Consider the following 25,847-nt stretch of genomic DNA (forward strand, 5'->3'; position numbering starts at 1 on the left):
CACAATGGCATAATTAAGTTCCTTTGTGGTGCAACATGCATGAACATGGATAGTGTTTAAAAAAAAGTGACATTATCAGTTTAGCTATTTGCTTTAAATTCCTCAAGTTTAAAAATAAGGCAACCCAAATATCAGTGTATCTCACAGACATCTTGTAGACATCTCACATTATCTTAGAAATAGCTCGTTGCATTTTATTTTTATTGGAATAAGATGGACTTTCCTTTATACGTTTTGGCCACATATTTATTTGGCTAACCAAGCAGGGGGGGAATTATCCTGCAAAAGATGCTTTTCTTTAAAAAACTCCTACATAAAACTCCTACATAATCTTTCTTTTTTCCAAGAAAAGGGTCTGAAATATAGTATCTCTATGATCTCATTCACAGAAAATACGTTAAAATTTTATTACAAATATCTTATAAAAACAAATTTTAAAAGTTATGGAAATGTGTACATAAAGTGATAAAAATATATGTAAAAGATCTTCACTGATAAAAACAATCTCGATGCCCATTCAATAGGGACTAATGAAGTAAAGTATAGTCCCACAATGGAATATGTAGTAATTTACAAAAGAATGAGGTAAATCTATTTAAACACTTATGGGAAGGTGTCTACTAATGTATAATAAAACGAAAAAATAGTCACAGGACATTAAGACTACCGTCCTATTTGTATAAAACTAATACACATGGACATATACAAACACACTCATATATATGCACAAAGTTTCTAGAAGGACATATATCAAAACATTAACAGTGGTTACCCCTAGAAAATAAGGGGTGGGCTAGAGCAGTTGAATTTGCATTTTATAATTCTATATGGTTTGATTTTTTAAAAGGAGTATATATTACATTTACAATAAAAATGACAAGCTTTGGATAGAACAATATTTATTTTATGTATGTGTTTCTTTTTCTAAAGTAGCTTTTAGAATTTATCCCAAAAGTTACTAGTGTTTTACTTTCCATGTTGACACTAACATATAAATAATCCTTCTTATTTTCTTCTTTCTTTTTAAGATCTTGATGACACTTAGTAAAAACATTCACAAATTATTACTTTAAGTCACTATCAGGGAAACGCCTAATATATACCAACTTTGAAAGATAAAAATGTATACATCAATTAAAAAAAATCTATGCAATAGAAAAACGAAAATCCTGTGCAACACTGTGACAGTATCTCAAGCATTGATGAGAGAACCTTCAACAATGACAGATGCCACTTTGTAATTGGAAAATTGGAACGTTTCCAAATAATATAAAGGTATCTCCAAAAGATAAGTTATTCAAAGGAAGGAATAAAAATCCCTGAGTAAGTCAAAGACAAGATACACAATAACCTAAGAAAATAGATTATCTAAGACCAGAGAGTATATTACTTAGCTACTTGGTTTATATGTATGTGGAGTTCGTGTTTATATGCAGCTATGGAAATAGTAGATACATGTGTATGTAGATTGACAAATACATATCCATACACATATCATACATAAACATATCCACTAGATTTAGAGTTCATTGCACTCACATATTGTCGAACTAACACCTAAGTCCAGAAAAACATGAATTTACGAAAATTAAGCACTCTCATGACAGACTTACATGAATTTAGGATAGAAACTTTCATTCTCTTGTTTTAATACTAGAGCACATAGAATAGGCACTGAAAAATGTTTGTTGGCTGGATGGATGAGGGGTAAGATGAATTTGTGAAATTAGAGCATCTCTTCTCCTTGCATTGTGTTACGTTTAGAAACGTGCCATCGGAGAATCATAAATGGCACATCCTCCTCTACCTGAATGTAGACGAGTCCAGAAACTGCAGTACACCATTCTGAGTGTGATCCAGAAAGAACAGAAGCTCACTGTCCTTGCAAGTAACTGTCACGAGCATGGACTTCCGTGGGCTGATAAAGATGATAAATGTTTTTCTTTGGAGCCCAACAAGATAAACTATCCATGTTAATGCATGTTTTATCACAGAATTTATTACCATTCAGATAAGGCTGCTGAAAAATAAATGCTACATCTATGCAGATAGCTCATCTTAAGGATCTGGAGACAAGTGGAAACTTCAGGCTTCTTAGTGCTCTTTACGTCCATTCTGCTGATGAACTTCCATGATGAAAACAAAGGAATAGTTTGTTTAGTTTAGTTGCTTTTCTTTTTCTTATTTTTAAAGACATCTCAGTTTGGTAAAACTTCCTGAAGATATTTCCTTCATTTTTCCAAAAGTTGTTCCTATTTTAGATAAACCCATGAACACAAAAAGCTGTGTTTTTAAATTACCCCATCCATAAGAAGATATTAACACATCTGATAGTCTTTGAGCAGTAAACATAAGAAAAACCCTTCAAAACTGTATTTCTTTTTTTAATGAAAATCCTGGGGACAGATAAAAAGATAGAAGAGAGAGAGAAAAAGAGAGAAGAGGCAAGAGGGTAGGGTTTCCAAAACTATCACAAACTGACCTAAAGCAGAATTATTGGCAATTACAAGTTGATTAAAAAATTAGCAGAACAAAAAAAAATAGCAGAACAGTGATTATTTAAAGGCTTAAGCAGCTCTTGCTACAGCAAATTTGTTTTTTAAATTAACTAATCCCATCTGAAGGATTTGTTCATTTAGTAAAACATGGATGCCAAAACATAAAAAAATCTGAAAAGACTAAACGTCTGGTCTTGAGCAGCCTACCAGTTTCGTCAGTTAATAAAGTTTGATGATCCTCGAGGTGACCTTGCACCAATTTCTGGTGTGTGTGCCTGTGTGTGAGACAGAGAGAGAGCAAGCAATGGAAAGGGCCAACATCAAAATAGCCTGTGTCTACATTGACTTTAATTCAGTACATTACCAAAATACGCCCAGAAAGGAACGATCATCTTTAAATATGTCTATGAAAATGTGGAAAAATAGCGTAGAGGCATAGAACTCGACAAGTACAAGGTTATTGGACCTAGTTTTAATACAGATACTTATACACATACACTCACACCCCTGCACAGATATACACGTCAGTAACTCATGATTCTTCTCATTAGTTTTGTTTCACTAGTTCCCTTTTGAGCAGTGAGATTTTTAACAATTATAGCTTCCGAAGGATGAAGGAATTATACTGCTTGGGGCACAGATAAAAACAGGTGCATATGGTGAGCCTCTGTCTTCTGAAAAGTGGCCTTGCTTGTTTGTACAGGTGGGATGATTTCCGCTATTCACACCAAGTCTCAGAAGAGGGCCTGGAAGGAGGTTTAGGTACAAAGACCATCCAAACAATGCTCAGGAGAGGCATGCTCAGACAATTCTGAGGATACCTGGTTCTTAATGAAAATATCTTCTTCCAAGAACCAGTAAGAAGGTCAGAGTTATGATACAGATATTTATAGTCTATGAAAGTGACCATTTTTGAAAAGCAGCAAACTGTCTAAGGAAAGGAGTCAGGATACCATGGAGGGAGTGCACTGGAGCGAGAGGCACTGTGGCCTGCAGACAACCACGGGGTGGGGCAGGGGTGGGGCGGGACAGGACTCAGTGTTTTTCAAGACATGAGTCTCAGATGAGTGTGCCATTCTGTGTGGCTCCTACCCGGGCCGGCTTCGTTCCATGAAATCATCCGCATTTTACCAGTGCATTCCTGTCCGTGATCGCTTTCTCTGTTTTTTACAAAGGCAATAGATAGGAAATACAAATAAACCTGAGGATAAAAAAGATGAAAGGTAATTAGGAGGAGAGGCATTTAGGTCTATATATTTGAAAAGTTTCCATTTTCCATTTTTCATTTTGCAGTCATTTACAAATGATTGCTACTTAGCAAAACGTGTGGATGAAGGTGGGGAGACACCTACACTATGAAATGGATTTACTCCTATAAGATGTCATTCCATGTTAGTTTTCTGGAGTTCTCTCCCCCTTTGAACAACCTCTCTGACACCAGTTTGAATATGGAATCATGTCTTCTATCAAAATACACAATCTTAGGTTGATCTTCTTTGTTATCCCTAGTCGTACCATTTGCACCCTGATGGGATACTTCAGTCTCGGGCAGGACAGCACATTACTTAGGAACATGGGCTGTAGAGCCAAATGCCAGGTTCGAGTCCCTGTTCTGATGCATATGAGGTCCCAGTAAGCCTTATTTCCTCCATAGTAAAATGTAAATAATAACAGTATCTACTTCCTAAAATGCTTCCTAAATTGTAAGAACTTAAATGTCAGTTACTTTATAATTTTATCTGTCCTGTACATGTAAATTACTTGCTCAATAGAAATTTACATACAAAAATTTATTTTATTTAGAAAAGAAAAAGAAATCCCACCTATTATGTGGAACAGTCATCAAAGCAATCTTTATCTATAGTGTTTAATTCAAAATTCTCTAAAGCAATGGTTCTCAAAGTCTGGGGTCCCTGGACCAGTGGCATGAGTATCACCTGGGAACTTCTCAGAACTGGAAATCCATGGGCCCTGCCCCTATATGGAGTCAGAAACTGAGAGTAGAAACCAGGAACCTGTGTTTTAACCAGTCCTCAAGGTTATTCTACAACATGCTGGAGTATGAGAACCACTGTTTTAAAACACATATTTCAGTAGACTTGTATGAAAGAAACTATGCGGAATCACTCATACATTTTCTGTTTGCCAGTGCTGAAGTATATGTTGGGTATAAGTTCCTATTCATGTCGAAGGTATCTTTTTTACCCAGGGTACACTTTCACTAGAACAAACCAATTATACAAGGGTATACCAGAGCCTTTTTTCTTGGTGGTCCAACCTAAACTCAGAATCAGAAAATCTGGGTTCCAGTCCATTAGACTCTATCATTAAACTACTCGTTGTACTAACTTTCATATTAAAAGGGAATTAATAATGCTTTATAAGATATATGAATCAAAGTCTTTACAGACTGCAAAAGTGTCACACAAATACATCCTATATGAAATACACCCTCTGAATCCATAAATCAAGTGCTGATTGCTCATCTAAAGCAAGCATGGAACAGATATGTCCACTTAGTAACTGACTCATGTTACTACATTTACACTCATATTTTCTCTACGGCACTCAAAAGATTCTAATCTCAGATATTTTAAGTGCTTCTTACCGATTACAACTGCTATGGCCCCTAGTGCTAATCCCAAGACCAGGATTAGAGGTGCAACGAATAATTTTCCAGCTGGAAAACAAAAGGCAAGACCATTTAGAGTCTTAAAACTAATTTATCAAACAATTTCAGCAATGCTTTTTAATACCACAGTGTACATTGTTTTTTAAGAAGTGTGATTATAATTAAGGCAATATTTCTCTTAGGAGATGGAGCAGGTGTAGAACAAATATACTTATGTAAATTCAGTAACTCCACAGAAGTCCTGGGCACATTAGTCAAACATCTCATAAATCATTTAAACTTTCTAACCAAAAAAATTCCAATGTTAGTGGTTCACTTTATTCTACCAGGACCATTCATCTTGGTGCTTTTCCTTTAGATCTCTGTCATTTTTCAAGATTCTGAAAGATTAATAAGGAAGTGACAGATTCTGAGTTGGCAGAAGAAAATCTAATTAGCTCACAAAATGGAAAGCTAATAGGCGCTACAGACGGCTTGCATCCAAGCCCACATCTGAAAAAGTGATCTACTTACTTCCTGGGTCCAAAGAAGAGTAATAATATGAAGACCTAGCAGACTGAACTACAACTGGGATGCTTAAATATTGTTATGGAGCACCTGGGTGACTCAGTTGGTTAAGCATCTGACTCTTGATTTCAGCCCAGGTCATCATCTCAGGGTCCTAGAATCCAGCCCCACATCCAGCTCTATGCACAGCCAGGAATCTGCTTGAGGATTCTCTCTCTCTCCCCCACTCTCTCCCCCTGTCAGTGCTCTCGCTCTCTCTCTCTTTTTTTATTTTTTAAATATTTTATTTATTTATTGGATGGACAGAAATCACAAGTAGGCAGAGAGGCAGGCGGAGAGAGAGGAGGAAGCAGGCTCCCTGCTGAGCAGAGAGCCCAATGCGGGGCTCGATCCCAGGACCCTGGGATCATGACCTGAGCCGAAGGCAGAGGCTTTAACCCACTGAGCCACCCAGGCGCCCCTGCTCTCGCTCTCTTAATAAATAAATAAATAAATATCTTTAAAAATAGAAATAGATAAATATTATTAGAGAAAATTACCAATAAACATACAGTATATTTAAGGTTATTCAAATGAATCATTTTAATAAATTCAGAGAAAAAACTGATACTGCCAGAGGGGAGGGGGTAAGGGAGATGGACAAAATGGGTGAAGGGGAGAGGGCGATATAGGCTTCCAATTATGGAATGAATTAAGTTACTGGGATAAAAGGCATAGCATAGGGAATATAGGCGGTGATATTGTAATAGCGTATGGTGGCAGATGGTAGCTATCCATGTGGGGAGCACAGCATAATGTACAGAGAAATTGAATCACTGTATTGTATACCCAAAACTAATGTAACATTGCATGTCAACTAGAGTAAAAAATAAAATTAAAACATAAATTGGAAGGTCTGCATTGGTCCCATGGAAAATATAAAATGTGAGAAAAATAAAAGAAAGCACTTATAAGAAAGCTACGTGCTGGTCAGGTGGCCAAAGGATGGCATCAACCAGCACTTTTTTTCTGAATAAATAGCTGAGGAGTGATTATACTAAATGCTGGTTTCATGTAAACAGGGCACAGAGTTCACAGTCAGAATTCCACTCACTTTGAAAGGCATAGCACACACGGAAAGAGGATAGTAGTTAATATCTTGTCATTATATAGTAACCTTGACCTTAAGGCATGTGAACAGCTGCACCACTCAAACACAAGAAATGAGAAGGAATGGAAAGGCTTTGCCATTTAAGGGCACACCAGCAACAGCACTCTACAATTAAGGACAGTAATTTGGAATAAGCAATTACATTAAAACAAAAAAAGAAACATAATGCTGTCATTTGTTGGAAGTTTGTCAGAAAAGTATTAATTTTTTTTATGTTTAAGGAATGGTCTTTGGAATCATGACCAAACAGCTAGAAAATGCAGTCTTTAATATCTAATTTAAAAAGATGACTATTTAAATGTCTAACCATGAGATTTATTTATATTTTTTGCCAATGGCAGAATCCAGTTAAGTAATATGAAATCTTTTTTTCAAAAGATTTTATTTATTCATTTAACAGGGAGAGAGAGAGAGACCATAAGAACAGGGAGCAGCAGGCAGAGGGAGAGGGTGAAGCAGGCTCCCTGCTCCCCATGGAGCAGGGAGCCTTATGTAGGGCTTAATGCCAGGACTCTGAGAATATGACCCGAGCTGGAGACATATGCTTAATTGACTGAGCCACCCAGGCACCTCAATAATATGAAATCTTATTGAACAATGACATTTTTTACATTCTTAAAGCTGTGCTTAGGAGAGTTTTAGAATATATTGGCCTGGATATTTTATTTTTATTTTTATTTTTTAAGAGGTTTATTTATTTATTCTAGAGAGAGACAGAGAGAACAGGGAGGGGTAGAGAGAGATGGAGACAAGTAGATTCCCTGTTGAGCAGGGAGCCCACCTTGGGGCTCGATCCCAGGACCCTGAGATCATGACCTGAGCTGAAACCAAGAGTTGGATGCTTAACCAACTGAGCCACCCAGGAGCCCCTGGTCCGCATATTTTTCAAAAAAATCTGCTTTTTCCTGTACCCATTGCCTAGCATAATCATTCATGTTTCCTTTTAAAATAATTAATATATTTTAATAATAATAATGAAACATGATTGCAGAGTAACAGCACTAATTTTTTTTTTCCTCTAAGTATCACAAAACTCAAAGAACCAATGAGCTTTTTCTTTGGGAAGTAATAAACTTATTCCAATCATATAATCAATGTTTAATACATGTTTAATTTTACTTTTGAAACTGTTTTGAGGAATTAAGCACATCTTCTTTTATTCCTAGATTATTAACAATTCATTTAAAATACTATTCTCAATAGCTGAAATAATATTCTATTATATCCATATATATCTTACCTAAATATTCATGTATTTAATTTTCTGTTCCTTTTCTTTGCTATTTTAAAATATACCTGCAAATAAACCACTGTCAGTCTAGATTTATCATTTTTTAAAAAGATTTTATTTATTTATTTGACAGACAGGGGTCACAAATAGGCAGAGAGGCAGGCAGAGAGAGAGGAGAAAGCAGGCTCCCTGCAGAGCAGAGAGCCCAATGTGGGGCTTGATCCCAGGACCCTGGGATAACGACCCGAGCCGAAGGCAGAGGCTTTAACCCACTGAGTCACCCAGGTACCCCTAGATTTATCATTTTAAAATATCCTTCATCTTACTATCCAATTTCTTTGCCAAAGAATTGCACAGAATTTCTAATTCATTCAGTAGGGTATGAAAGTCCAGCATTGAGTATTAACAAAAAGGTTTGCTAATCAATAGTTCAAAAAAAATCTCTTTTTAATTTACATTTCTTTGCTTACTAATAGCATTGAATATTTTAAAAAATGTTTATTGGCTACTTGCATTTTTTCAATTCTGGTTCCAGACTTCATTATTTTAAAAAAATTGGATATTTATTTTTGGAGGAGACTCTATTGCTTTTGTTCATATAAACTATCTGCCACTTAGAAATCAGTTAAAGACCTATATTTTCTTTACTATTATACCCTTTAATGTAACACTTTGAGCATCTGTATGTAATGGTATGAGAATTCAGTACTTCTTCTCCATCACTTTTATTCCCAACACCATCCATTGAATAATCTGCCTACTCCCACCAGGGGGATACCCCCATGTCAGAAGCTGCTAAACCCATCCTGAAATCTCTGTTCTCCCTTGTTCTTTAGGAGTAGAACCTCTGATCCATAGGTGGGCACACGGTCACATGGAATGCAAACCATGTTTCCCATCTTCCAGCTGTGAGAGCAGAGCAGGCACTTTCTCTGCCTCTGTCCAAGGACATGTGGAGGCTGCAGTCCCAAATGGAGGGAGCAAACTGGGTTATGCCCCATGAAAACAAAGTGTAGGAGGGCTTTGCTATCATCCCCCTTCTCTCTTATATGGCACGGAGAAGCTAAGTTTGTGACTTCCAGAGTCATTCCTTTTCCAGCCTTTTGTGTGGCTGGGAGAGGTGTGGACCACCTTTTTTGGAGTTATGGTCCAAGAGCAGTTAGAGACAGCCATACAGAAGGTGGGAAAGCAGGTGTGGGAGGGAGAGCTTCTTGGAAAGCCAGCTGCTCCCTACTTGTCAGGTTTGTCCCGACACACAGGTGCATGCACACACACTGTAGAAAAGAGGCCCCAAAGGAAACCATTTACAGAAAGCTGACCATAAAATTTTAAATAAAAACAGAAGAAACTGTGCAGAGAAGATATTCCCTGCCGATAATGTTCACTGGCTGTGCATTTTATAGGCCGTTAAATAACTCAACTCCTATTTTATGACCCAAGAAGAGGATTCTAGTGGCCTCCAGGCAAATAAGATGACCCAAAGAGAATGTATCCAAAATATTACTGGACAAATAAGGCAAGAAATAACTTCCCTTATTTAAGAGTGATTAAACCAAATAACAAAAAGGGGAAGATGATGATGAAATAAGAGGTTATTAAAATAAAAAATGGAAGGAAACATCTTATCACAAAATGTCATCGAAGTAGGAAAAAAACCTAGTAATACAGAAAATATAAGAATTTTGTATTTTTTTGGTTGTTCTCTGTATATAGTCTTACAAATAAGTTATAGCTCAAAACTTAATTTGCAATTTAGTATCCTCATGGTAGTAATGTTATAAATAGGCATTAGATTCCCTAGTTATCCCTTCAAAGTCTATTTAATAAGCAAATATTGGGCATACAATTATAATACATACAAGCAAATAAATAGCAAATATATATACTACAAGCAAGTAAACAGGCAAACATTGAAAATCATTAAAACCAATCTTGACTATATTAAATGCTATTGGTTGTGAGCAATTACATTTAATTAAAGGTCAACAAGGATATTTTCATAGAGATCATACAAGATTTTAGAAAATGATGACACTGTTTTCCATAAGTTAAAATGAATTTTTAAACAAATGTTCTATCTTTTACCTAAAAGAAATGCACCATTAGCACCAGCTTTGTTCTGATTCGCCATCATATGATTCTAGTAAGGTGAGAGACCTACAATAATAATAAAGTGATGGAGGCTTAAAGAGAGATAAAAAGAGATTTTCATGAAGTAACTAGGCAAAAGTAGGCAGGAAATGGGAAATGTGGAAGATGTTTGCACATACATGAGAAAGACTCTCGGAGGAAGAAGTAAGTTTTGTGTAATGGAATAGAGAGAAGAAACCTCACAGTGGATACATTCCAGAGAAGTAGGGAGCTAATGGAGGAAGAAGTATCAGGTCAGAAGAACTCTTATCACACAAAGGTGGTGGCATCAGCCCAGAGCAGGAAATCTGGGTTTATGTTTGCATATTTGTGTATGAGATCATGTGTTGTTGAGGACAAAGAAGGGGGTAAAAACTTAAAGCATAAAGGCATCACATTTGGATATTTAAACTTGGGTTTGTATGTAATGAGGGCATTTGATACTCATTTCATTAACTGTTAGCTATTATATTAACTATTATTACAATAGGAACATACATACAATGGCATCGACTATATAGATACAATAAGAATCCAGTACAAGGCTCTGAAACATGGGGATTTTTATTTATTTTAGTTTTAAATTTTATTGATTGATTGAGAGGTAGGGCAGGAGAGACCCACATGCACTAGAGAGCAGCGGGGGGCGGGGGGGCAGAGGGAGAGGGAGGACAGAGAATCCTAAGCAGGCTTGATCTCACCACCCTGAGATCATGACCTGAGCCAAAATCAAGAGTCCAAGGCTTAACCAGCTGAGCCACCCTGGTGCCCCATAGGGATTTTCAAAAACTGTAATGCCCGTCCTCCATGAATGGAGTATATGTGTACAATAAGTTGCTGGGTATTGTCAACAGAAAAATAAATGTGACATGGTCCCTCTCATCAAGGGGCTTACAATACGGCTTCAGAAATTTAAAATATGAATTTACATTTCTGCAGTATAATAAATAATTTGTTTTTCAAACAAAATCTGCTTGCTCATATAAGTTGTGTCTAGCTACCAAATTTAAATTTCCATTCCAAACTCAAAAGTAGAGAAAATTTCTTCCTCCTGTTTTTGGGTAAAGTCCCCACTAGAATACCTGACAGGTGCTCAGAATTATCATGGCTAATACATCTGAATTCTCTTATCATCGCTTACTTCCCAGAAAACATTCCTATAAAGCATGTCAGATACTTACCACAGACTGACCCTCGCACTAATCTCCTTAGATGAGGTCTCTCTGGGAGGTAGCGATATTTGCAGCCAAATATACTGAGGTTTGATGTGTGGTCTCCAAAGAAACGGAGTTGGCGGTATCTTTCCCCACATCGATAACAAAAATTAGTGTTACATTGTGAGCAGGTCATATGGTCACATCCTTCAGTTCTCTGGATGTGGATCTGTATTGACGACAGAGGAAAAAACAGGAAAAAGTTATTATATGTTTTTACAAGTGAAATCTGGCAAGTGTTATCGAACAAACAATTTCCACCAAAACAAAAGCCTTCCACAGCAGTTTACTTACAATCATACTGTGCAAGATTGTGTTTGTATCAGATACTCTAATGTATAAATCTCAGTAACATTTCAGGTACTCAAGCTGTTGGCTCATTTTGGCCAACATATAAACAGGCACATCCCAAAGAAAACTCACTTATCTGTCTAGACATACACCTAACTCAGTGGTTAGGAGGCAATTTAAAATGCTGTGAAAGTATATTTTGTTTATGCTATGATCAGCAAGAATGAGGTGATTTGAGGAATGAGAAGAGATGAAGAATATTCCATAAAAGAAAGGATCATGTAAAACTCTGTGTGCATAATTAGAAAGGCACAGAAATCTTTCTTTTTTCAAAAAATTTTATTTCTAAGTAAACTGTACACCCAACATGGGGCTCAAACTCATAACCCCCTGAGATCAAGAGTCACATGCTCTACGGACTGAACCAGTCAGACACCCTGAGTAGGAGTCTTTATTTGGGGAAGAAAATGATAGCAGCTGTAAGTGTATTCACAATAACATTTCAGTTTCCAATTCTAATGTCATTCGCAAGTATGTTTTCGGGGCTGTTTATACAACGCCTTCTGTTAAACTCAGCGTTTTCCTCTATTGTTGCAGTCAAGTTACATGTAAACAGAGCTTCACCCATAATGTAACAAGAATTGTACTCCCACAGTCTACCAGGTACCCAGCATGGGGGGGTCACTGTCTCAAGCACTGGGACCATGTTACAATAAAGATATATTCCTTGGGGCACCTGGGTGGCTCAGTCATTAAGCGTCTGCCTTTGGCTTGCGTCATGATCCCAGAGTCCTGGGATCAAGCCCCACATTGGGCTCCCTGCTCAGTGGGGAGTCTGCTTCTCCCTCTCCCACTCCCCCCTGCTTGTGCGCGGGCTCTCTCTCTCTCTCTCTCTCAATCTCTTTGTCAAATAAATAAAATCTTTAAAAAAAAAAAGATGTTATTCCTTGAGACATAATTGGATACCTGGCTCAGAACCTTTATGGACACTGTACATAAACTGGGGCCATCTTTCTTTCAAGTATATGCACCCTTTGTTAGGTGAATTACCATGGAAGAGAACTTAACTCTACTTCATAAAAAAAGAAAAAGATTTGGTTACACTGTCTAACCTTATGTTAGGTTAAAACAGGATCACCAGAAATAGTCTTCCCACTTCACTACAGAATAGGCATTTGCTACTTCAAGTCACATCCCACTCATTCTTGTTTATTTATATATTTATTATTTCTATATTAGTTCTTTGCTTAGAAAATGTATTCAAAATGTCCCCAGTACCTTTCTGACTATTGTCATTTCTACCCATGACTTTGCTTGGGGATGAGTGTGTCAGCGAGTATTTAATGTAATGGGGAATTTCACAACATGTGAGTCAAACCCACCACTGGTTGCCTCTTTTTAGTGAAGCCTTGGTTGCAGTCCACAACTTGCCACAATTTTAGAAGAGTAAATTCTACACCCAGCGTGGGGCTTGAACTCACGACCTCGGGAGTTATATGCTCTACCACCTGAGCCAGCCAGGTTCCCCCAACTCTACACATTTCATTTAAAATCCTACTCTCCTTCCCCTGATACACAAGGTAGTTCCTTGAACTTCAATAGTACAGTTATATATTTATATTTTTCAAAAGCTTCTCAACAATTATGGAAATGAGATCAAATCATCCAGGAAAAAGAGAAGATGTTTAATGTGAAAAGAGAAATTTCAAAGTTGGGAGATAAAGGAAGTTATCCATTACAAAATATGACCGTATTTCATAGTTTTTGAAAAGAAAAATTTTGAAATTGCTAACTCCAAATCATATACAGTATTTCAGTTTTAGTGATTCAATAACCAAAATTTTGAACTTCAATTTAAAAGAACAATATGAATTTTTAGAAGGACTTTTGAGGGTGCTTTTAAAAGAACAGTACATAGTAATCATAGTAATGGCGAAAGTTTGATTTGATAATATACATATTTGTGAATCCATCCTCTATCCATCTATCCATCCATCCATCTACCATCCATCCATCTACCTACCTACCTACCTACCTACCTACCATCCATCTATCTACCTGTTTACCTACTACCATCCATCCATCTACCTACCTACTTACCTTCCAATCTACCTACTGGAGAGTTTCTAGGCAACGATGACTATCTTGAAGAAGTAATAACTAAACGAAGGGCAGTACAATGACTGCCACCATAGCAGGCACTTAATAAATGATAACCTGAATGAACTGAGAAAGAAAAGTGTCCTAAGTGGTTGGCAGGACATTTGGTACTGAAGATCATTAGGCTGATTATAGGTTAAATGTCCTTTCCCTCCCAGTGGCTGACTCTTGGCAGGTAAGCCTTAGCTCATAGGGAGGTAGAAAAAATCTGGGCTTTGACTTCACGAAGCCCTGTGTTTGAATTCTGGCTCCACAAGCTATATAGAAAGAGGTTACTACTTGCTTCAATTTAGATAATGTTACTTACACGAGAATAAAAATGTGATAATGTATATATGGTGCCTAACCCATTGTTGGGCACTTACTGAGTCAGATCAATATAATATTGATTCCATCTATCCCTTTCCCTTCCCCCACCTAAAAATGTGAGAAATCCAATGCCTGATAAATGTAACTGCACACCCTCTGACCGCTGGGTGGTCCCTATGTTTTCCTATGTTTTCATATGGGTAGTTCTTATGTTGATGCTAAACTAGAGAGTGCCTTCCTAGGCAAGGACTAGTTTGTGGTCAGGTGCATAAGAACATCTCTGGTCCAGGGTTACTAACAAATCCTTATGGGCCAATAGAAGCAAAACTTGTTTTTCCTGCTATTGGACACTTCATCTTTTTAAATTATATTAATTTTTTTTCTTTTACCTGACAGTCCAGTAAGAGTGAATCCAGATGTTGTGGGACCTGAAGATTATCCATTTTGAGGGGCCCTCTTAAAGGAGAAGAATGTAAATTACAAGTACAGTTGACCCTTGAACAACAGGAAGATTAGGGGCAATGACCCCCCTGCAGTAAAAAAATCTGCCTGTAACTTTTGACTCCCCCCCAAATTTGCTAATAGCCTACTGTTGACCAAAAATCTTACTGATAACATAAACAGTTGATTAACACATATTTTATATAACACATATTTTATATTAACACATTTTATAATATATTAACACAGATTTTTTAAAAAACATATTTTATATATTATATGCTCTTACAATAAAGTAAGCTATAGAAGAGAAAATGTTACTAAGAAAATCACAAGAAAGAAAAAATACATTTACAGTGAATCTGCACAGTTCAAACCTATGTTGTTCAAGAGCCAACTGTACAAGTTAAATACAAGGCCTAAGAAGGGGCTTGTACAGGTGAGGGTCTCTGGGACTTAAGGTCCTTAGCTTCCTGATAATTTCTCATCTAATCCAGCGCTTCCCCTCTGTTGTGCCTGTTTCTGTGAACAATCCTGAAGAACCATTCCTGTTACCACAACCATTTCATAGTCATGCCATTCAGGAATAATAGAGGCCAAAAGTTCTAGTGGACCCTTGAACTATTTCTGATCCTTCTTCAGATCCCTGAGCACTAGCAGAAATCATGTTCAAAGACAATTGCCGACCACCCAAAATAAAGGTTACTTCAAGTCGACTCAACTTTTTGATTGTATGTTGTATTTGATCTTTAATGGAAGTAAGAACGCTTGACACATTTCCTGGTCACACAGCATAGTGTTGTATGTGACCTATAAAGGGAAAAGGACTAATATTTGTTTAGAGCCCATTAATGTGCCAAGAATTGTACATAGATCAGCACTGTTAAGCCTCCTAACCGCACCATGAGATTGGCGTTCTTATTCTTAACCTGAGGTAGGAAAAGTAACCTACTTGAGTGAACGGAGAAAGGATTTTGATTCGAGTCTCTTTCTTTATTATGCTAAGCAGCCTTTTATAAACTTAAAGTTAAAAACAGAGGGTCAATAGTGTTCTTTGCTAACTGACAGCATAATCTTTGTGCTAGTCAAACAAACGTGTGTGTTCTCACACACAAGGCATATCTTGAGTCTTTCAGCTTGTTTTAGCTGCTCTCTGGACCGATTTACATTCTTCCTGTAACACAATATCAAAACTTTTTGACAGGAGACATGTACTAATAAGTCAAGCTTGTCACTGACATTCACTTGGCTCAAAATTTCACATGAAATTGTCACTGCCATTTTATCTCTGCTTTTTGCTTCATTGGGTTCTAAAATCTTTACGTAGTATATCTTATTTCATTTAAATAGTGAAGACTATAATTTCTAGTCTCTTTGAACAGTCTTTCCTTCTCTCTCTCTCTTTTTAAAGATTATATTGTAAGGAATATCTACATCCAATATTGGGCTTGAACTCACAACCCCAAGATCAAGAGTCTCATATTCTACTGACTGAGCCAGCCAGGCACCTCTTTCCTTATTGCTAAAATAATATCTGTATAGAGCAGGCAACTAAAATATTGTTAGTTCAATAATCTTTCTGCACAGGGACTGATAAAATTCCTTTTTTTTTAAAAGATTTTATTTATTTATTTGACAGACAGAGATCACAAGTAGGCAGAGAGGCAGGCAGAGAGAGAGGAAGGGAAGCAGGCTCCCTGCTGAGCAGAGAGCCCGATGCGGGGCTCGATCCCAGGACCCTGAGATCATGACCTGAGCCGAAGGCAGAGGCTTTAACCCACTGAGCCACCCAGGTGCCCCTAAAATTCCAAACTCTATAGTAAACTTGTACATTGCAGGATTATATGGTTCTAAAGATTAATTTGAATATCTTACACAAGACAAGCAATGATTTAATTATGAAAAAGTGGTTTCAACCTTTAGTACACAGTGCTTCCTTTAATACTATTGTAACTATCTTTTGATTATACATATTTTACAATTTGATAATTACAGAGAAATGAACTGACACAACGCAAATTAATGTGCAGGAGGAGACATTACTTTTCACATGTGCTAAGCAAGTTGTAATTTTGAATTCCTAACACCCAGGGGATGATAAATTTCATGTGCTAAATGAGTGCCCTAAGTATATCATTAAAGGTCACCCTTTGACAATGCCATCTTTGTTTTTAGAACATAAAGCCTGAAAACATGCTTTAAATTATATTTACATAAGGTACATTTTATTTCTCAAAGAAGCTATTTTTACTTGGTATTATAGTTTCAGAACATTTGTCATTTTATCTCTGCTACAAAATGAATTAATTTAGCATCAAAATTCTGGTCTTGCTTAAGAGATGGAGAAAGGTATGACAGACAAGAAACTCTTAATCTATTAGATCAAACTGACTACTCACTCATAAAGCACAACTCTCATTTGATTTGTTATGACTCACAGGGTTTCTTCTCTCCCTTTATAATAAGTGAGTGGCTTTTTACTTTTTAAGTAAAAAGTTGAATATTTAAACATTAAATGTTTCTTAGACCTCTCTACACTTAAAATTCATGAGATGAAATATTCAGAATATGGCACATATTTCTTTAAAAAGACCTTGAGGGTTGCCTGGGTGGCTCAGTCGGTTAAGCGTCTGCCTTTGGCTCAGGTCATGATCTCAAGATCCTGGAATCTTGAGCCCAGCATAGTTGGGCTCCCCGCTCAGTAGAAAGTCTGCTTCTCCTTCTCCCTCTGCTCCTTCCCACACCCTCCCCACTCGTGCTCTCTCTCTCTCTCTCTCAAATAAATACAAAATCTTTAAAAAAAAATAGAAAGAGCTTGATATTAAATCCACTTTATAGTTGGGCAGAAATGACAACATGGACCTTTTTTGAGTCTATGACATTCCTCATAGGGCTAATACATTCACACCTATAATAAGATATTAATTATGAAAACCATACTATAGGTACATTAGTATCTGCCATCCTCAAGTTGTTTATGTTTTGTTTAGTAAAATGCCTACAAAGTATCAAAAAAATACAAGTAAAATCCAGCCATTAATTTTCATATAGATTCTATTTAACCAAAAGGTGGAAGAATAACAATAAATGAACTGCAAGTATCTAACTTATTTTATAATTAAACCAGTACACCTCCCCAGGGTGCCTGCGCGGCTTAGTCTGTTGAGAGTCTGGCTCATAGTTTTGGTTCAGGTTATGATCTCATGGGTCCTGGGATCAAGTCCCATATCAGGCTCCTTGCTCAGTGGGGAGCCTGCTTCTCCCTTCCCCTCTTCCTGCCACTGCCCCTGCTTATATGCTCTCTCTCTCTCTGACAAATGAATAAATAAAAACATCTTTTTTAAAAAAAAAACTAAACATATATACAAAGCCTTCAAAGATCTGATAAAAGAATTATGAACCTAGAATTATTGCCCAACTATAAAATAAATAATACGTGAGGGCAGAAATAAAACATTTCCAGAGATGCTAAGACTCCTCTGTACCTTCTCTTGGGCCACCAATTAAGAAAGCACTTTAGTAAGCAAACGAATGTGAAATTCAAGAAAAGACCATTTAAGAACATACAAAAAATGTTGCAAGAAATCTCAGAGAAAAAGCTGGCAAGCAATTGTCCAATTTAGAATAGAAAGTCAGTTGGTTTAAAGAACATCTCCGAAAAACCCACAATGGAATATACACCAAGCCCTTAAATTCCTGAGGAGTAAATATTCAGTAACATGATAATTAAAGTGGGCATTTCCACTCTCAATAGAGGGAAAAAAAGAAACAACGAGAACTTTCAGGAAAAACAAAACAGAAGGAATGTAATTTCAAATATGGAGTGTAACAAAATACAGCACAATTAAGTAACTGATAGTGAGAAAGGATGCTAGAGGCATTTTTCCTAAAAGTTGTGAACTCACAGAAAAAACAATGTAATCCTAATTCCATAATTATATGTTTTTGATTGTGGAAATACCCAATTGGTTTTTAAACGTTAGAATCATCCTTTAGGAAAAAAAAACAGAGGTATTAAATATTATATTAGAGTAGAATATGAATGTTATTAAATTTAACAATATAAAAACAAAGTTACAGCTTATAGAGAATGGGAAATAAGGAAGAAGGTAAAAGAACTATAGGAGGGCCACATCCTCATAGATCATCTAAAGTTGTCAGGATATGGAATAGACGTTTGAGTACATTATTTAAAGGTAAAAGATAATCAAAAGAAGAACTAAAGTAATAACTATCAAAAATTGGAAGGAGAAAAAAAGTTGGAAGGAGAAGAAAGGAAGGGATTACATAAGTGAAATGAGTGGTCACCTCTATGAGAGTAGACTACATTGCAATAACAAATAAGACGTTGACTGCAAAATTATTTGATGTCTCCTGCTCTGTTAGCTTTTTTTTTTATTTTTAAAGATTTTATTTATTTATTTGACAGAGAGAGACACAGCAAGAGAGGGAACAGAAGCGGCAGGGGGCGGAGGGTGGGGAGCAGGAGAGGGAGAAGCAGGCTTCCCGCTGAGCAGGGAGCCTGATGCCGGACTAGATCCCAGGACCCTGGAAGCATGACCAGAGCCGAAGGCAGATGCTTAATGACTGAGCCACCCAGGCGCCCCTCTGTTAGCTTTTTAAAGCCAATACTCTCTCTGATAACTTTAGTTGTCTTCCAATGCACTGGCTTTCTTTGTTACAGAGAATTTCATATATACTTCAAGTTAAATCTTATGACTGATTCATGATGACAAAGTTTTTTTTTAAAGATTTTATTTATATACTTGAAAGAGAGAGCATGAGCGGGGGGTGGGGGATGGGGAGGGACAGAGGGAGAGGGAGAAGCAGACTCCCGCTGACCAGGGAGCCCCGACAGTGCTCAATCCTAGGGTTCTAGGATCATGACCTGAGCCGAGGCAGACACTGAATCAACTGAGTCACTCAGGTGCCCCGACAAAGACTTGGAAGAAGAGCATAGAGTACTGTCTAAAGCTTATTTTCCAGGTGAGAAATGTACTATAATTTGGCCCCTAATTTTCTTCCTTCTTCTTCCCCATACTTCTTGTGACCCCATGTCGATGTTCTCAAAAATCTTCTGATGCCAATTCTGCCAAAGGCTCAGGTGTCTTCCCATCCTGATAAATCCTTCCTGTAATTCTGCTCGATCTTCTGACCATTGATTACCCTCCTACTTCCATCTTTCCAAGGTTCTTAAAAGAATATACTCACTGCTTTTCTTATTCACCTCTTAATCCTTCAGTTGACTGCATCCCCACGTTACTGAAACATCCAGATCAATTGTCTTTCTCCAGAAAAGATTCATTCATTCACTCATTCATTAATTCATTCATTTACTCAGTAAGTATTTATTTGTTCATTGATAAAATATGACATGGCTCCTGCGCTTAAGGAGTTTGTCGTCTGAGGTGTAGACAGACATTAATCAATAGTACAGATAAATAGTCATTCACAACCTAAGGCAAATGCTGTGAAGGAAAAGGAGGTATGAAGAGAATACTGAATAGGAGGAGCTTGGTCTGGTCTGAGGGTCAGAAGAGGCTTCTCCAAGAAAGTGACATTGATCTGAGAAATGAAGGACAAGTAGCAGCTCACCAACTAAGAGGCCTCAGACATAGGGAGTGCATTCCTAGCCCAGCATCTTCATGACACCATATCCATGAAATGAGAAGCAAACTGCATCAGCCCTGTCACAGCATTCCTCATTCTACATTTTAAAACTCTTATGTGTATCCTTCTGCTCAAATGCTCTACTCTCCCAGTTGATAAGACCTAAAAGGGCCCTAGATCATGTACATCTTGTCTGTTCTTTTATTAAAGAAACTTGCACCGGTCCTATCACATAGGCATGTTCTCAATAAATATTTACTAAAAGAACAAATGAATATTATCCATGACCCTCTAATTGCCAAATCCAATAACTATGTCTTCTTAAAAGACTTACATATTTATTTGTGTGATAGAGAATGCGTGTGGGTGGGGAGAGGGGCAGGGGGAGAGAGAGAATGCTTAAGCAGATTCCTGACTGAGCGTGGAGCCTAAATCTGTGGGGCTTGATCCCAGGACCCTAAGATCATGACCTGACCTTAAACCAAGAGTCTGGCACTCAACTGACTGAGCATCCAGGTGCCCCAATAAACATCTTTTAAATTCTTATCTTATGATATCTATTAGTGGCATTTAACTGGTTGATCACTACTTCCTTCTGACCGTTGATATACTCTTCCTTCAATGCCACCTTTTTTCCAGGTTCTCTTTTGTCTCAAAGGTTCCCATTTCTTCACTTATCCCTCAATTCTCCCCATGACTCACATACTCTTTGAGGGATACTCTTTCATATTCAAACAGTTCCAGCTTCCCTCCACTAGATCTCATTTCTTCACTTACACCGTGGAACTGGCTCTTGAGCAGCAGACTCATGTAACAACTATTTGTGGGTCATATATACCTATATGCCTGACAACCATTTCAAAGTCAAATAAGAAAAGCCAAACTCATCATCATTTCATGGCCCCTTATCCCAACAATGACAAAATAAAACTAGGTTGAATTTCATTATTTTATCTTAGTTTATGGTATCACCATCCATTTAGAACAGAAGTAAATATTTGGTGGTTATTCTCTTCTTACATCGTACATCCACATATAATCATCAAGGTCAGGCAGGTTTAACCACAAGATATTTTATGTAATCCTTCTCTTTTCTAGTCTCTTGACCACTGGCTTAGCTCATGCTGTCATCACTTCCTTCTAGATGTCTACAACTACCCTCGCAGGATCAACAGCAACTAACCCAAAATATAAATTGGACACCATGCCCCTGCCTACCGCTTTTCAGTCTGGAGGCTAAAATCCAAGTTTCTTGACTTTGCATGTAAAACCCGACTTCTGTTTCCTTCTTCAGCCCCACCTTTCACCACTTCCTTCTACAAACTTTACTCTCAGGGAACCACAAAGTCCTTGTGGCTGCTGCACAGAGTACACATTTCCTGGCTCTGTGCCCTTGTATTTTTAATTTAATAATCTCACTGCTGGATACCTTTTATCATGCCCAAATCCATCCAATAATCCTCAACAACCTAGCTCTCCCTGGATTCCTCAAGATGAATGAGATATCCATTAACCATGAACCTTCTAATAATACTCTACGCAAAGCCCTACTGGAGTGCAACAGTGTTTGATCATTGTCGATGTAATGGCTGTGTCTCCCCTTCTGTGAGTTTCACCAGAAATAAAAAAAAAGCACGTTTTGCAGAGCATGTAATGGACTCTCACTAAAAGTCCTATGTGTAGGAAAGAAAAATGGCATTTATCCATTCAACAATTTTCTATTTTGGCTGCAAAATATAGCCACTAATTTATTTTATTTTTTAAACATTTTTAATTTAAATTCAATTTAATTAACATATGGTGTGTTATTCGTTTTAGAGGTAGAATTTAGTGATTCATCAGTGCTCATCATAACAAGTACACACTCACACACACACACTTTCTCAAATAAATAAATAAATCTTAAAAAAAGATGAAAATATTGTCTCATAAGTGGAGAATAGTATGAATTAAGAAGCAATGAGATTTAAATAAAAATGGCTAGGTAAAGTTAATCTCACTATGCTGTTATTAATTTTTTATAAAAATGTCTTATAAATAAACAACTTGCAGAAACGTTTATATATTTTTACGTTACTGTGAAAAAAAAAATCCCACCATGAATAAGCCTCTTACACATGGGAGAAAAATATTTCATAGTAATTCTGGTCATCTGCCAAAATTCAATTATAAACAATAATTTTGACTTCTCAGCATAAGTCAAATCTCTTCATAATATTATACCATACATTAAACTGGTCTTTCCACTTGAGCAAATGGTAAAAACTCATTATGGGAGACACAACATTTGTAAGTGAAGTTATTTTATTTGGAATGCTAACTAAAATAATGAACTTATAGATTATCAAACCATGTTTGAATGGGTACCTTTTACAAAAGCATAATCTTTTAACACTCCCATTTAAGCATGGACTTTTTTTGAAAAATCAGCAGCAGCAAGATTAGGGAGTTAAGAGGAGAGACTTTTTTTTTTATGTTTCCTGTTTTTATTTAAATTCTAGTTAGTTAACATATAGTGTAATATTAGTTTCAAGAGTAGAATTTAGTGATTCATCACTTACATACAACACCCAGTGCTCATTCCAACAAGAGCTTTCCTTATTACAGCCCATCCCCCCATCTGTCTCTCCTCCATCACCCCTCAGTTTGTTTTCTACAGTTACAGTCTGTTTTATGGTTTGCCTCCTCTCTTCTTTTTTCTTTCCCCTATGTTCATCTGTTTTGTTTCTTAAATTCCTATACAGAGTGAAATCATATGGTATTTGTCTTAGAAGAGAGTATTTTATATATATTAATTTAACATATGGTTAGAGAAAAATTACAAATCAATGGGTAGGAGGAGAATTATTTAATAAACAATTAGGTCAGTTAGTCATAATTTGGAAAAAACAGTATAAGTATTTGATGCATAGGAAACATCAAAATAAGTTATGATGAGATTAAAGAGTTAAAATATTAAACTATTTAGAAATTAAATAGTTAAAAGAAAAGGAAAAAATGAACTATTTTATCAAACTTCTGGTTGATAGGTAACTTTCAGAGCTTAGGAACAAAATATTTACAAAAAGTAGGTAAATATATAAAATATGTGTATAAATATGACGTGTGTTTGTGTATCCACCCCAAAAGAAAAGGAATGATATATTTGGTCAAACTAAAATTTTTAAAAATAAACACATAATTTTTAAAAAAGTAAAAAAAGAAAAAGTAAAATACAAAACAAAACCCAAACTATCATTGACATAAAAAGAAAGTAACAAAAGACAGGAGAGGAAAATGCCAGAAAAGGAGTTAATACTTCCAAACAAAGAGTTCGTATAATCTGATACAAAAAATATGCCCTGACCTGATCCATACAAATGGACAAAGAATATGTACAGAAAGTCAAAAAGGATATTACAAATTAAAAAGTACATGAATTTATATTTGATGTAAAAGCAAACAAGGAGATTCAAAATACAAGAACAAAATACTTTTAACCCACTAAAATAGCATTTTAAAAATACTTGAAATGGTAATCAGAAATGTTTATATAGAAACAGGTCCTCAGATTTTTCTTGTGGAATTATAAATTTCAATCTTTTATAAAAGCAAATTGGTAATATGTACCAAATGCTAAAAACACTGATATCCTCTAATTCAGTGATTCTATCTTTAGATATATAAGCTTTTAAAGATCCAAAATAGGGGGGAAAAGATATATTCAAGATGAACACCATCAACTGGTTTAGAAAATATATATATTAGGATATATATATTTTATATTTATACATTTTATGTTACTTGTTTTTTAAATTGAAGTCATTTAATGGACATATTTTCACTTGTTAGTTCAACACTGATTTCCACTATACATGCACAGCCATTTAATTTAACTTGCTTCATATTTATTTACTTTCCAACATGCTATATTTATAAATTTTAAAGGATTATTTATGAAAGTAAAGCCCTGGAGTATAGGACAAACATTAAGTCACTGAGGAATATCTCCTCATGGATTTCTGTTCTAAGAATAGAAATGTTTCACGAGGGAAAAATAATTTCAAGGTCCAACAACAAAATCACAGTTAAGAAAATGCAAAGCTATAAAGTCGTATGCGTAAAAGAAGGAAAACCGAGCCATTTCTATTCAAAAGAAGCCCTAAAATATGACTTAAGTTGACATGAATTGTATGGAGCCGAATCTCACCAGAAACTAGATTCTCTACTACACACCAGTCATGTAAACGGATTCCATGGTTCCTTGGCTCCTTTCTTTTCAGCTCTTTAAAGGCGAATTCCTTTCCAAGCCCGAACATTTTAGCAATTACTTCAAAAAACAACCAGCATGTATGCTTCCTCTTAACTGTGACCTGTCTTTGTTAAAACTGTGAGAAGTCGTCAGTGCATTCGGGAACTCCTTCCAGTTGGTTGTTTTTTCTTTCTATATATCAGAGTCCATTTAGTGTTAGATTGAAGGATTACGGTAACCCATGTATGTTTTAATGTATTACCTCCATTCATTCAGAATGTCCCCAATGTATAATGCTGCATTGCTCATTCAGCATACAGTCTGGGAGCCAGGCTAACTGGTAATTGTTTTCACAGCTTTCCAGAGAAATATAAAGTATACTTTCAAATAAAGTGCTAAATAGAATGACTTAACAGCACTCCTGAATTCCTGGTTTTTATTTGGTTGAAACTGAGTAGCAGCTGGAATAAACTGGAAAGGCCAGAGCAATGGGGAAAGACCTCATCTTCTCATTGTTCTTCCATGGGTGAAAAATAAAAGTGTACTGAGCAATTGATGCTGTGATCTGGAATAACCTTAAAATCAAAAGAATAACTGTGAATGAATTTGCCTTCCAAAGGGAAAACGAAGAAAGCTTTAGCTCAAAGTTCCTTAGATATCCTTTTAAGAGAGCCAGGTCATCAAAACCACTTCAAATTTTTTTTCAACTATTAAGAATGCAACATGTTATTTCAGACAATACTTTACTTATTATATGTATAAACTTGTACATGAACCTAATATAGTGAATCTGTGCATTATATTTATGCTCATTAATAGGCTTCAGGATTTACTACTTCAAGTTGGATTTACAATGATTAATTTTTAACCATTTTCTGAAACTCAGATTTTATTTATCTGGTGCTAAATTTCCAGAAAGGAATTGCAGAAGGATTTCTAAAGATTAATTTGGCAAAAAGTGGAAAACATACCTGGTAGAGTGTACATATGCACTCTATATACATATATGTGTGTGTGTGTGTATATATGTATGTATATATATGTATGCATGTACATACATACATATATATGTATGTATGTATACACACACACACACATATTGTTTTCTAAAGTGAGCTTTGAGAAAAAAAAAAAAACCTCCAAATTTCAACAGATCTCTACCCTGTAAGAATCAAATCCACCGTTTTCGAGCTGGATTTACTTGCTGATTTCTCTGTAGGTGAGTCTTCCCTGGTTGCTTGCACGGTTGACTTTCAACATCTAAATCTCAGCTCAAATACCTGTTAACTCATGATTTCCTGCCTGATAAGAGAAAAATGAAAAATGGGATTCACAAAATCCCCAAGTCCTGACTTCAACTATTAGCTTCTACAATTTACAAAATGCAAACGATCAGCTTACTATAATCCTAAAGTGATAAGCAATGGAAGGGGAAAGAAAAGC

At 36.3% G+C, this 25,847-nt stretch overlaps 1 protein-coding gene across 2 annotated transcripts in view; it reads right to left on the reverse strand.

Moving 5' to 3' along the window:
* Positions 1–2,386: 2,386 nt before the first annotated feature.
* The window catches only part of RNF217 (ring finger protein 217), a 121,234-nt gene continuing 97,773 nt past the window's right edge, over positions 2,387–25,847 (reverse strand). The window contains exons 4-6 of one of the 2 annotated variants that reach the window (XM_080807024.1): positions 11,330–11,531; positions 5,107–5,178; positions 2,387–3,699 (exon numbers count right to left, since the gene is read on the reverse strand). In XM_080807024.1, coding sequence (XP_080663150.1) covers positions 3,626–3,699; positions 5,107–5,178; positions 11,330–11,531 — 348 coding nt within the window. In that variant the 3' untranslated portion in view covers positions 2,387–3,625. The remainder of the gene's footprint in view (positions 3,700–5,106; positions 5,179–11,329; positions 11,532–25,847) is intronic. The other variant, XM_080807023.1, reaches the window with a different exon arrangement.

The sequence above is a fragment of the Martes martes genome (assembly GCF_963455335.1).
Source record: "Martes martes genome assembly, chromosome: 6".
Taxonomy (NCBI): Eukaryota; Metazoa; Chordata; class Mammalia; order Carnivora; family Mustelidae; genus Martes; species Martes martes.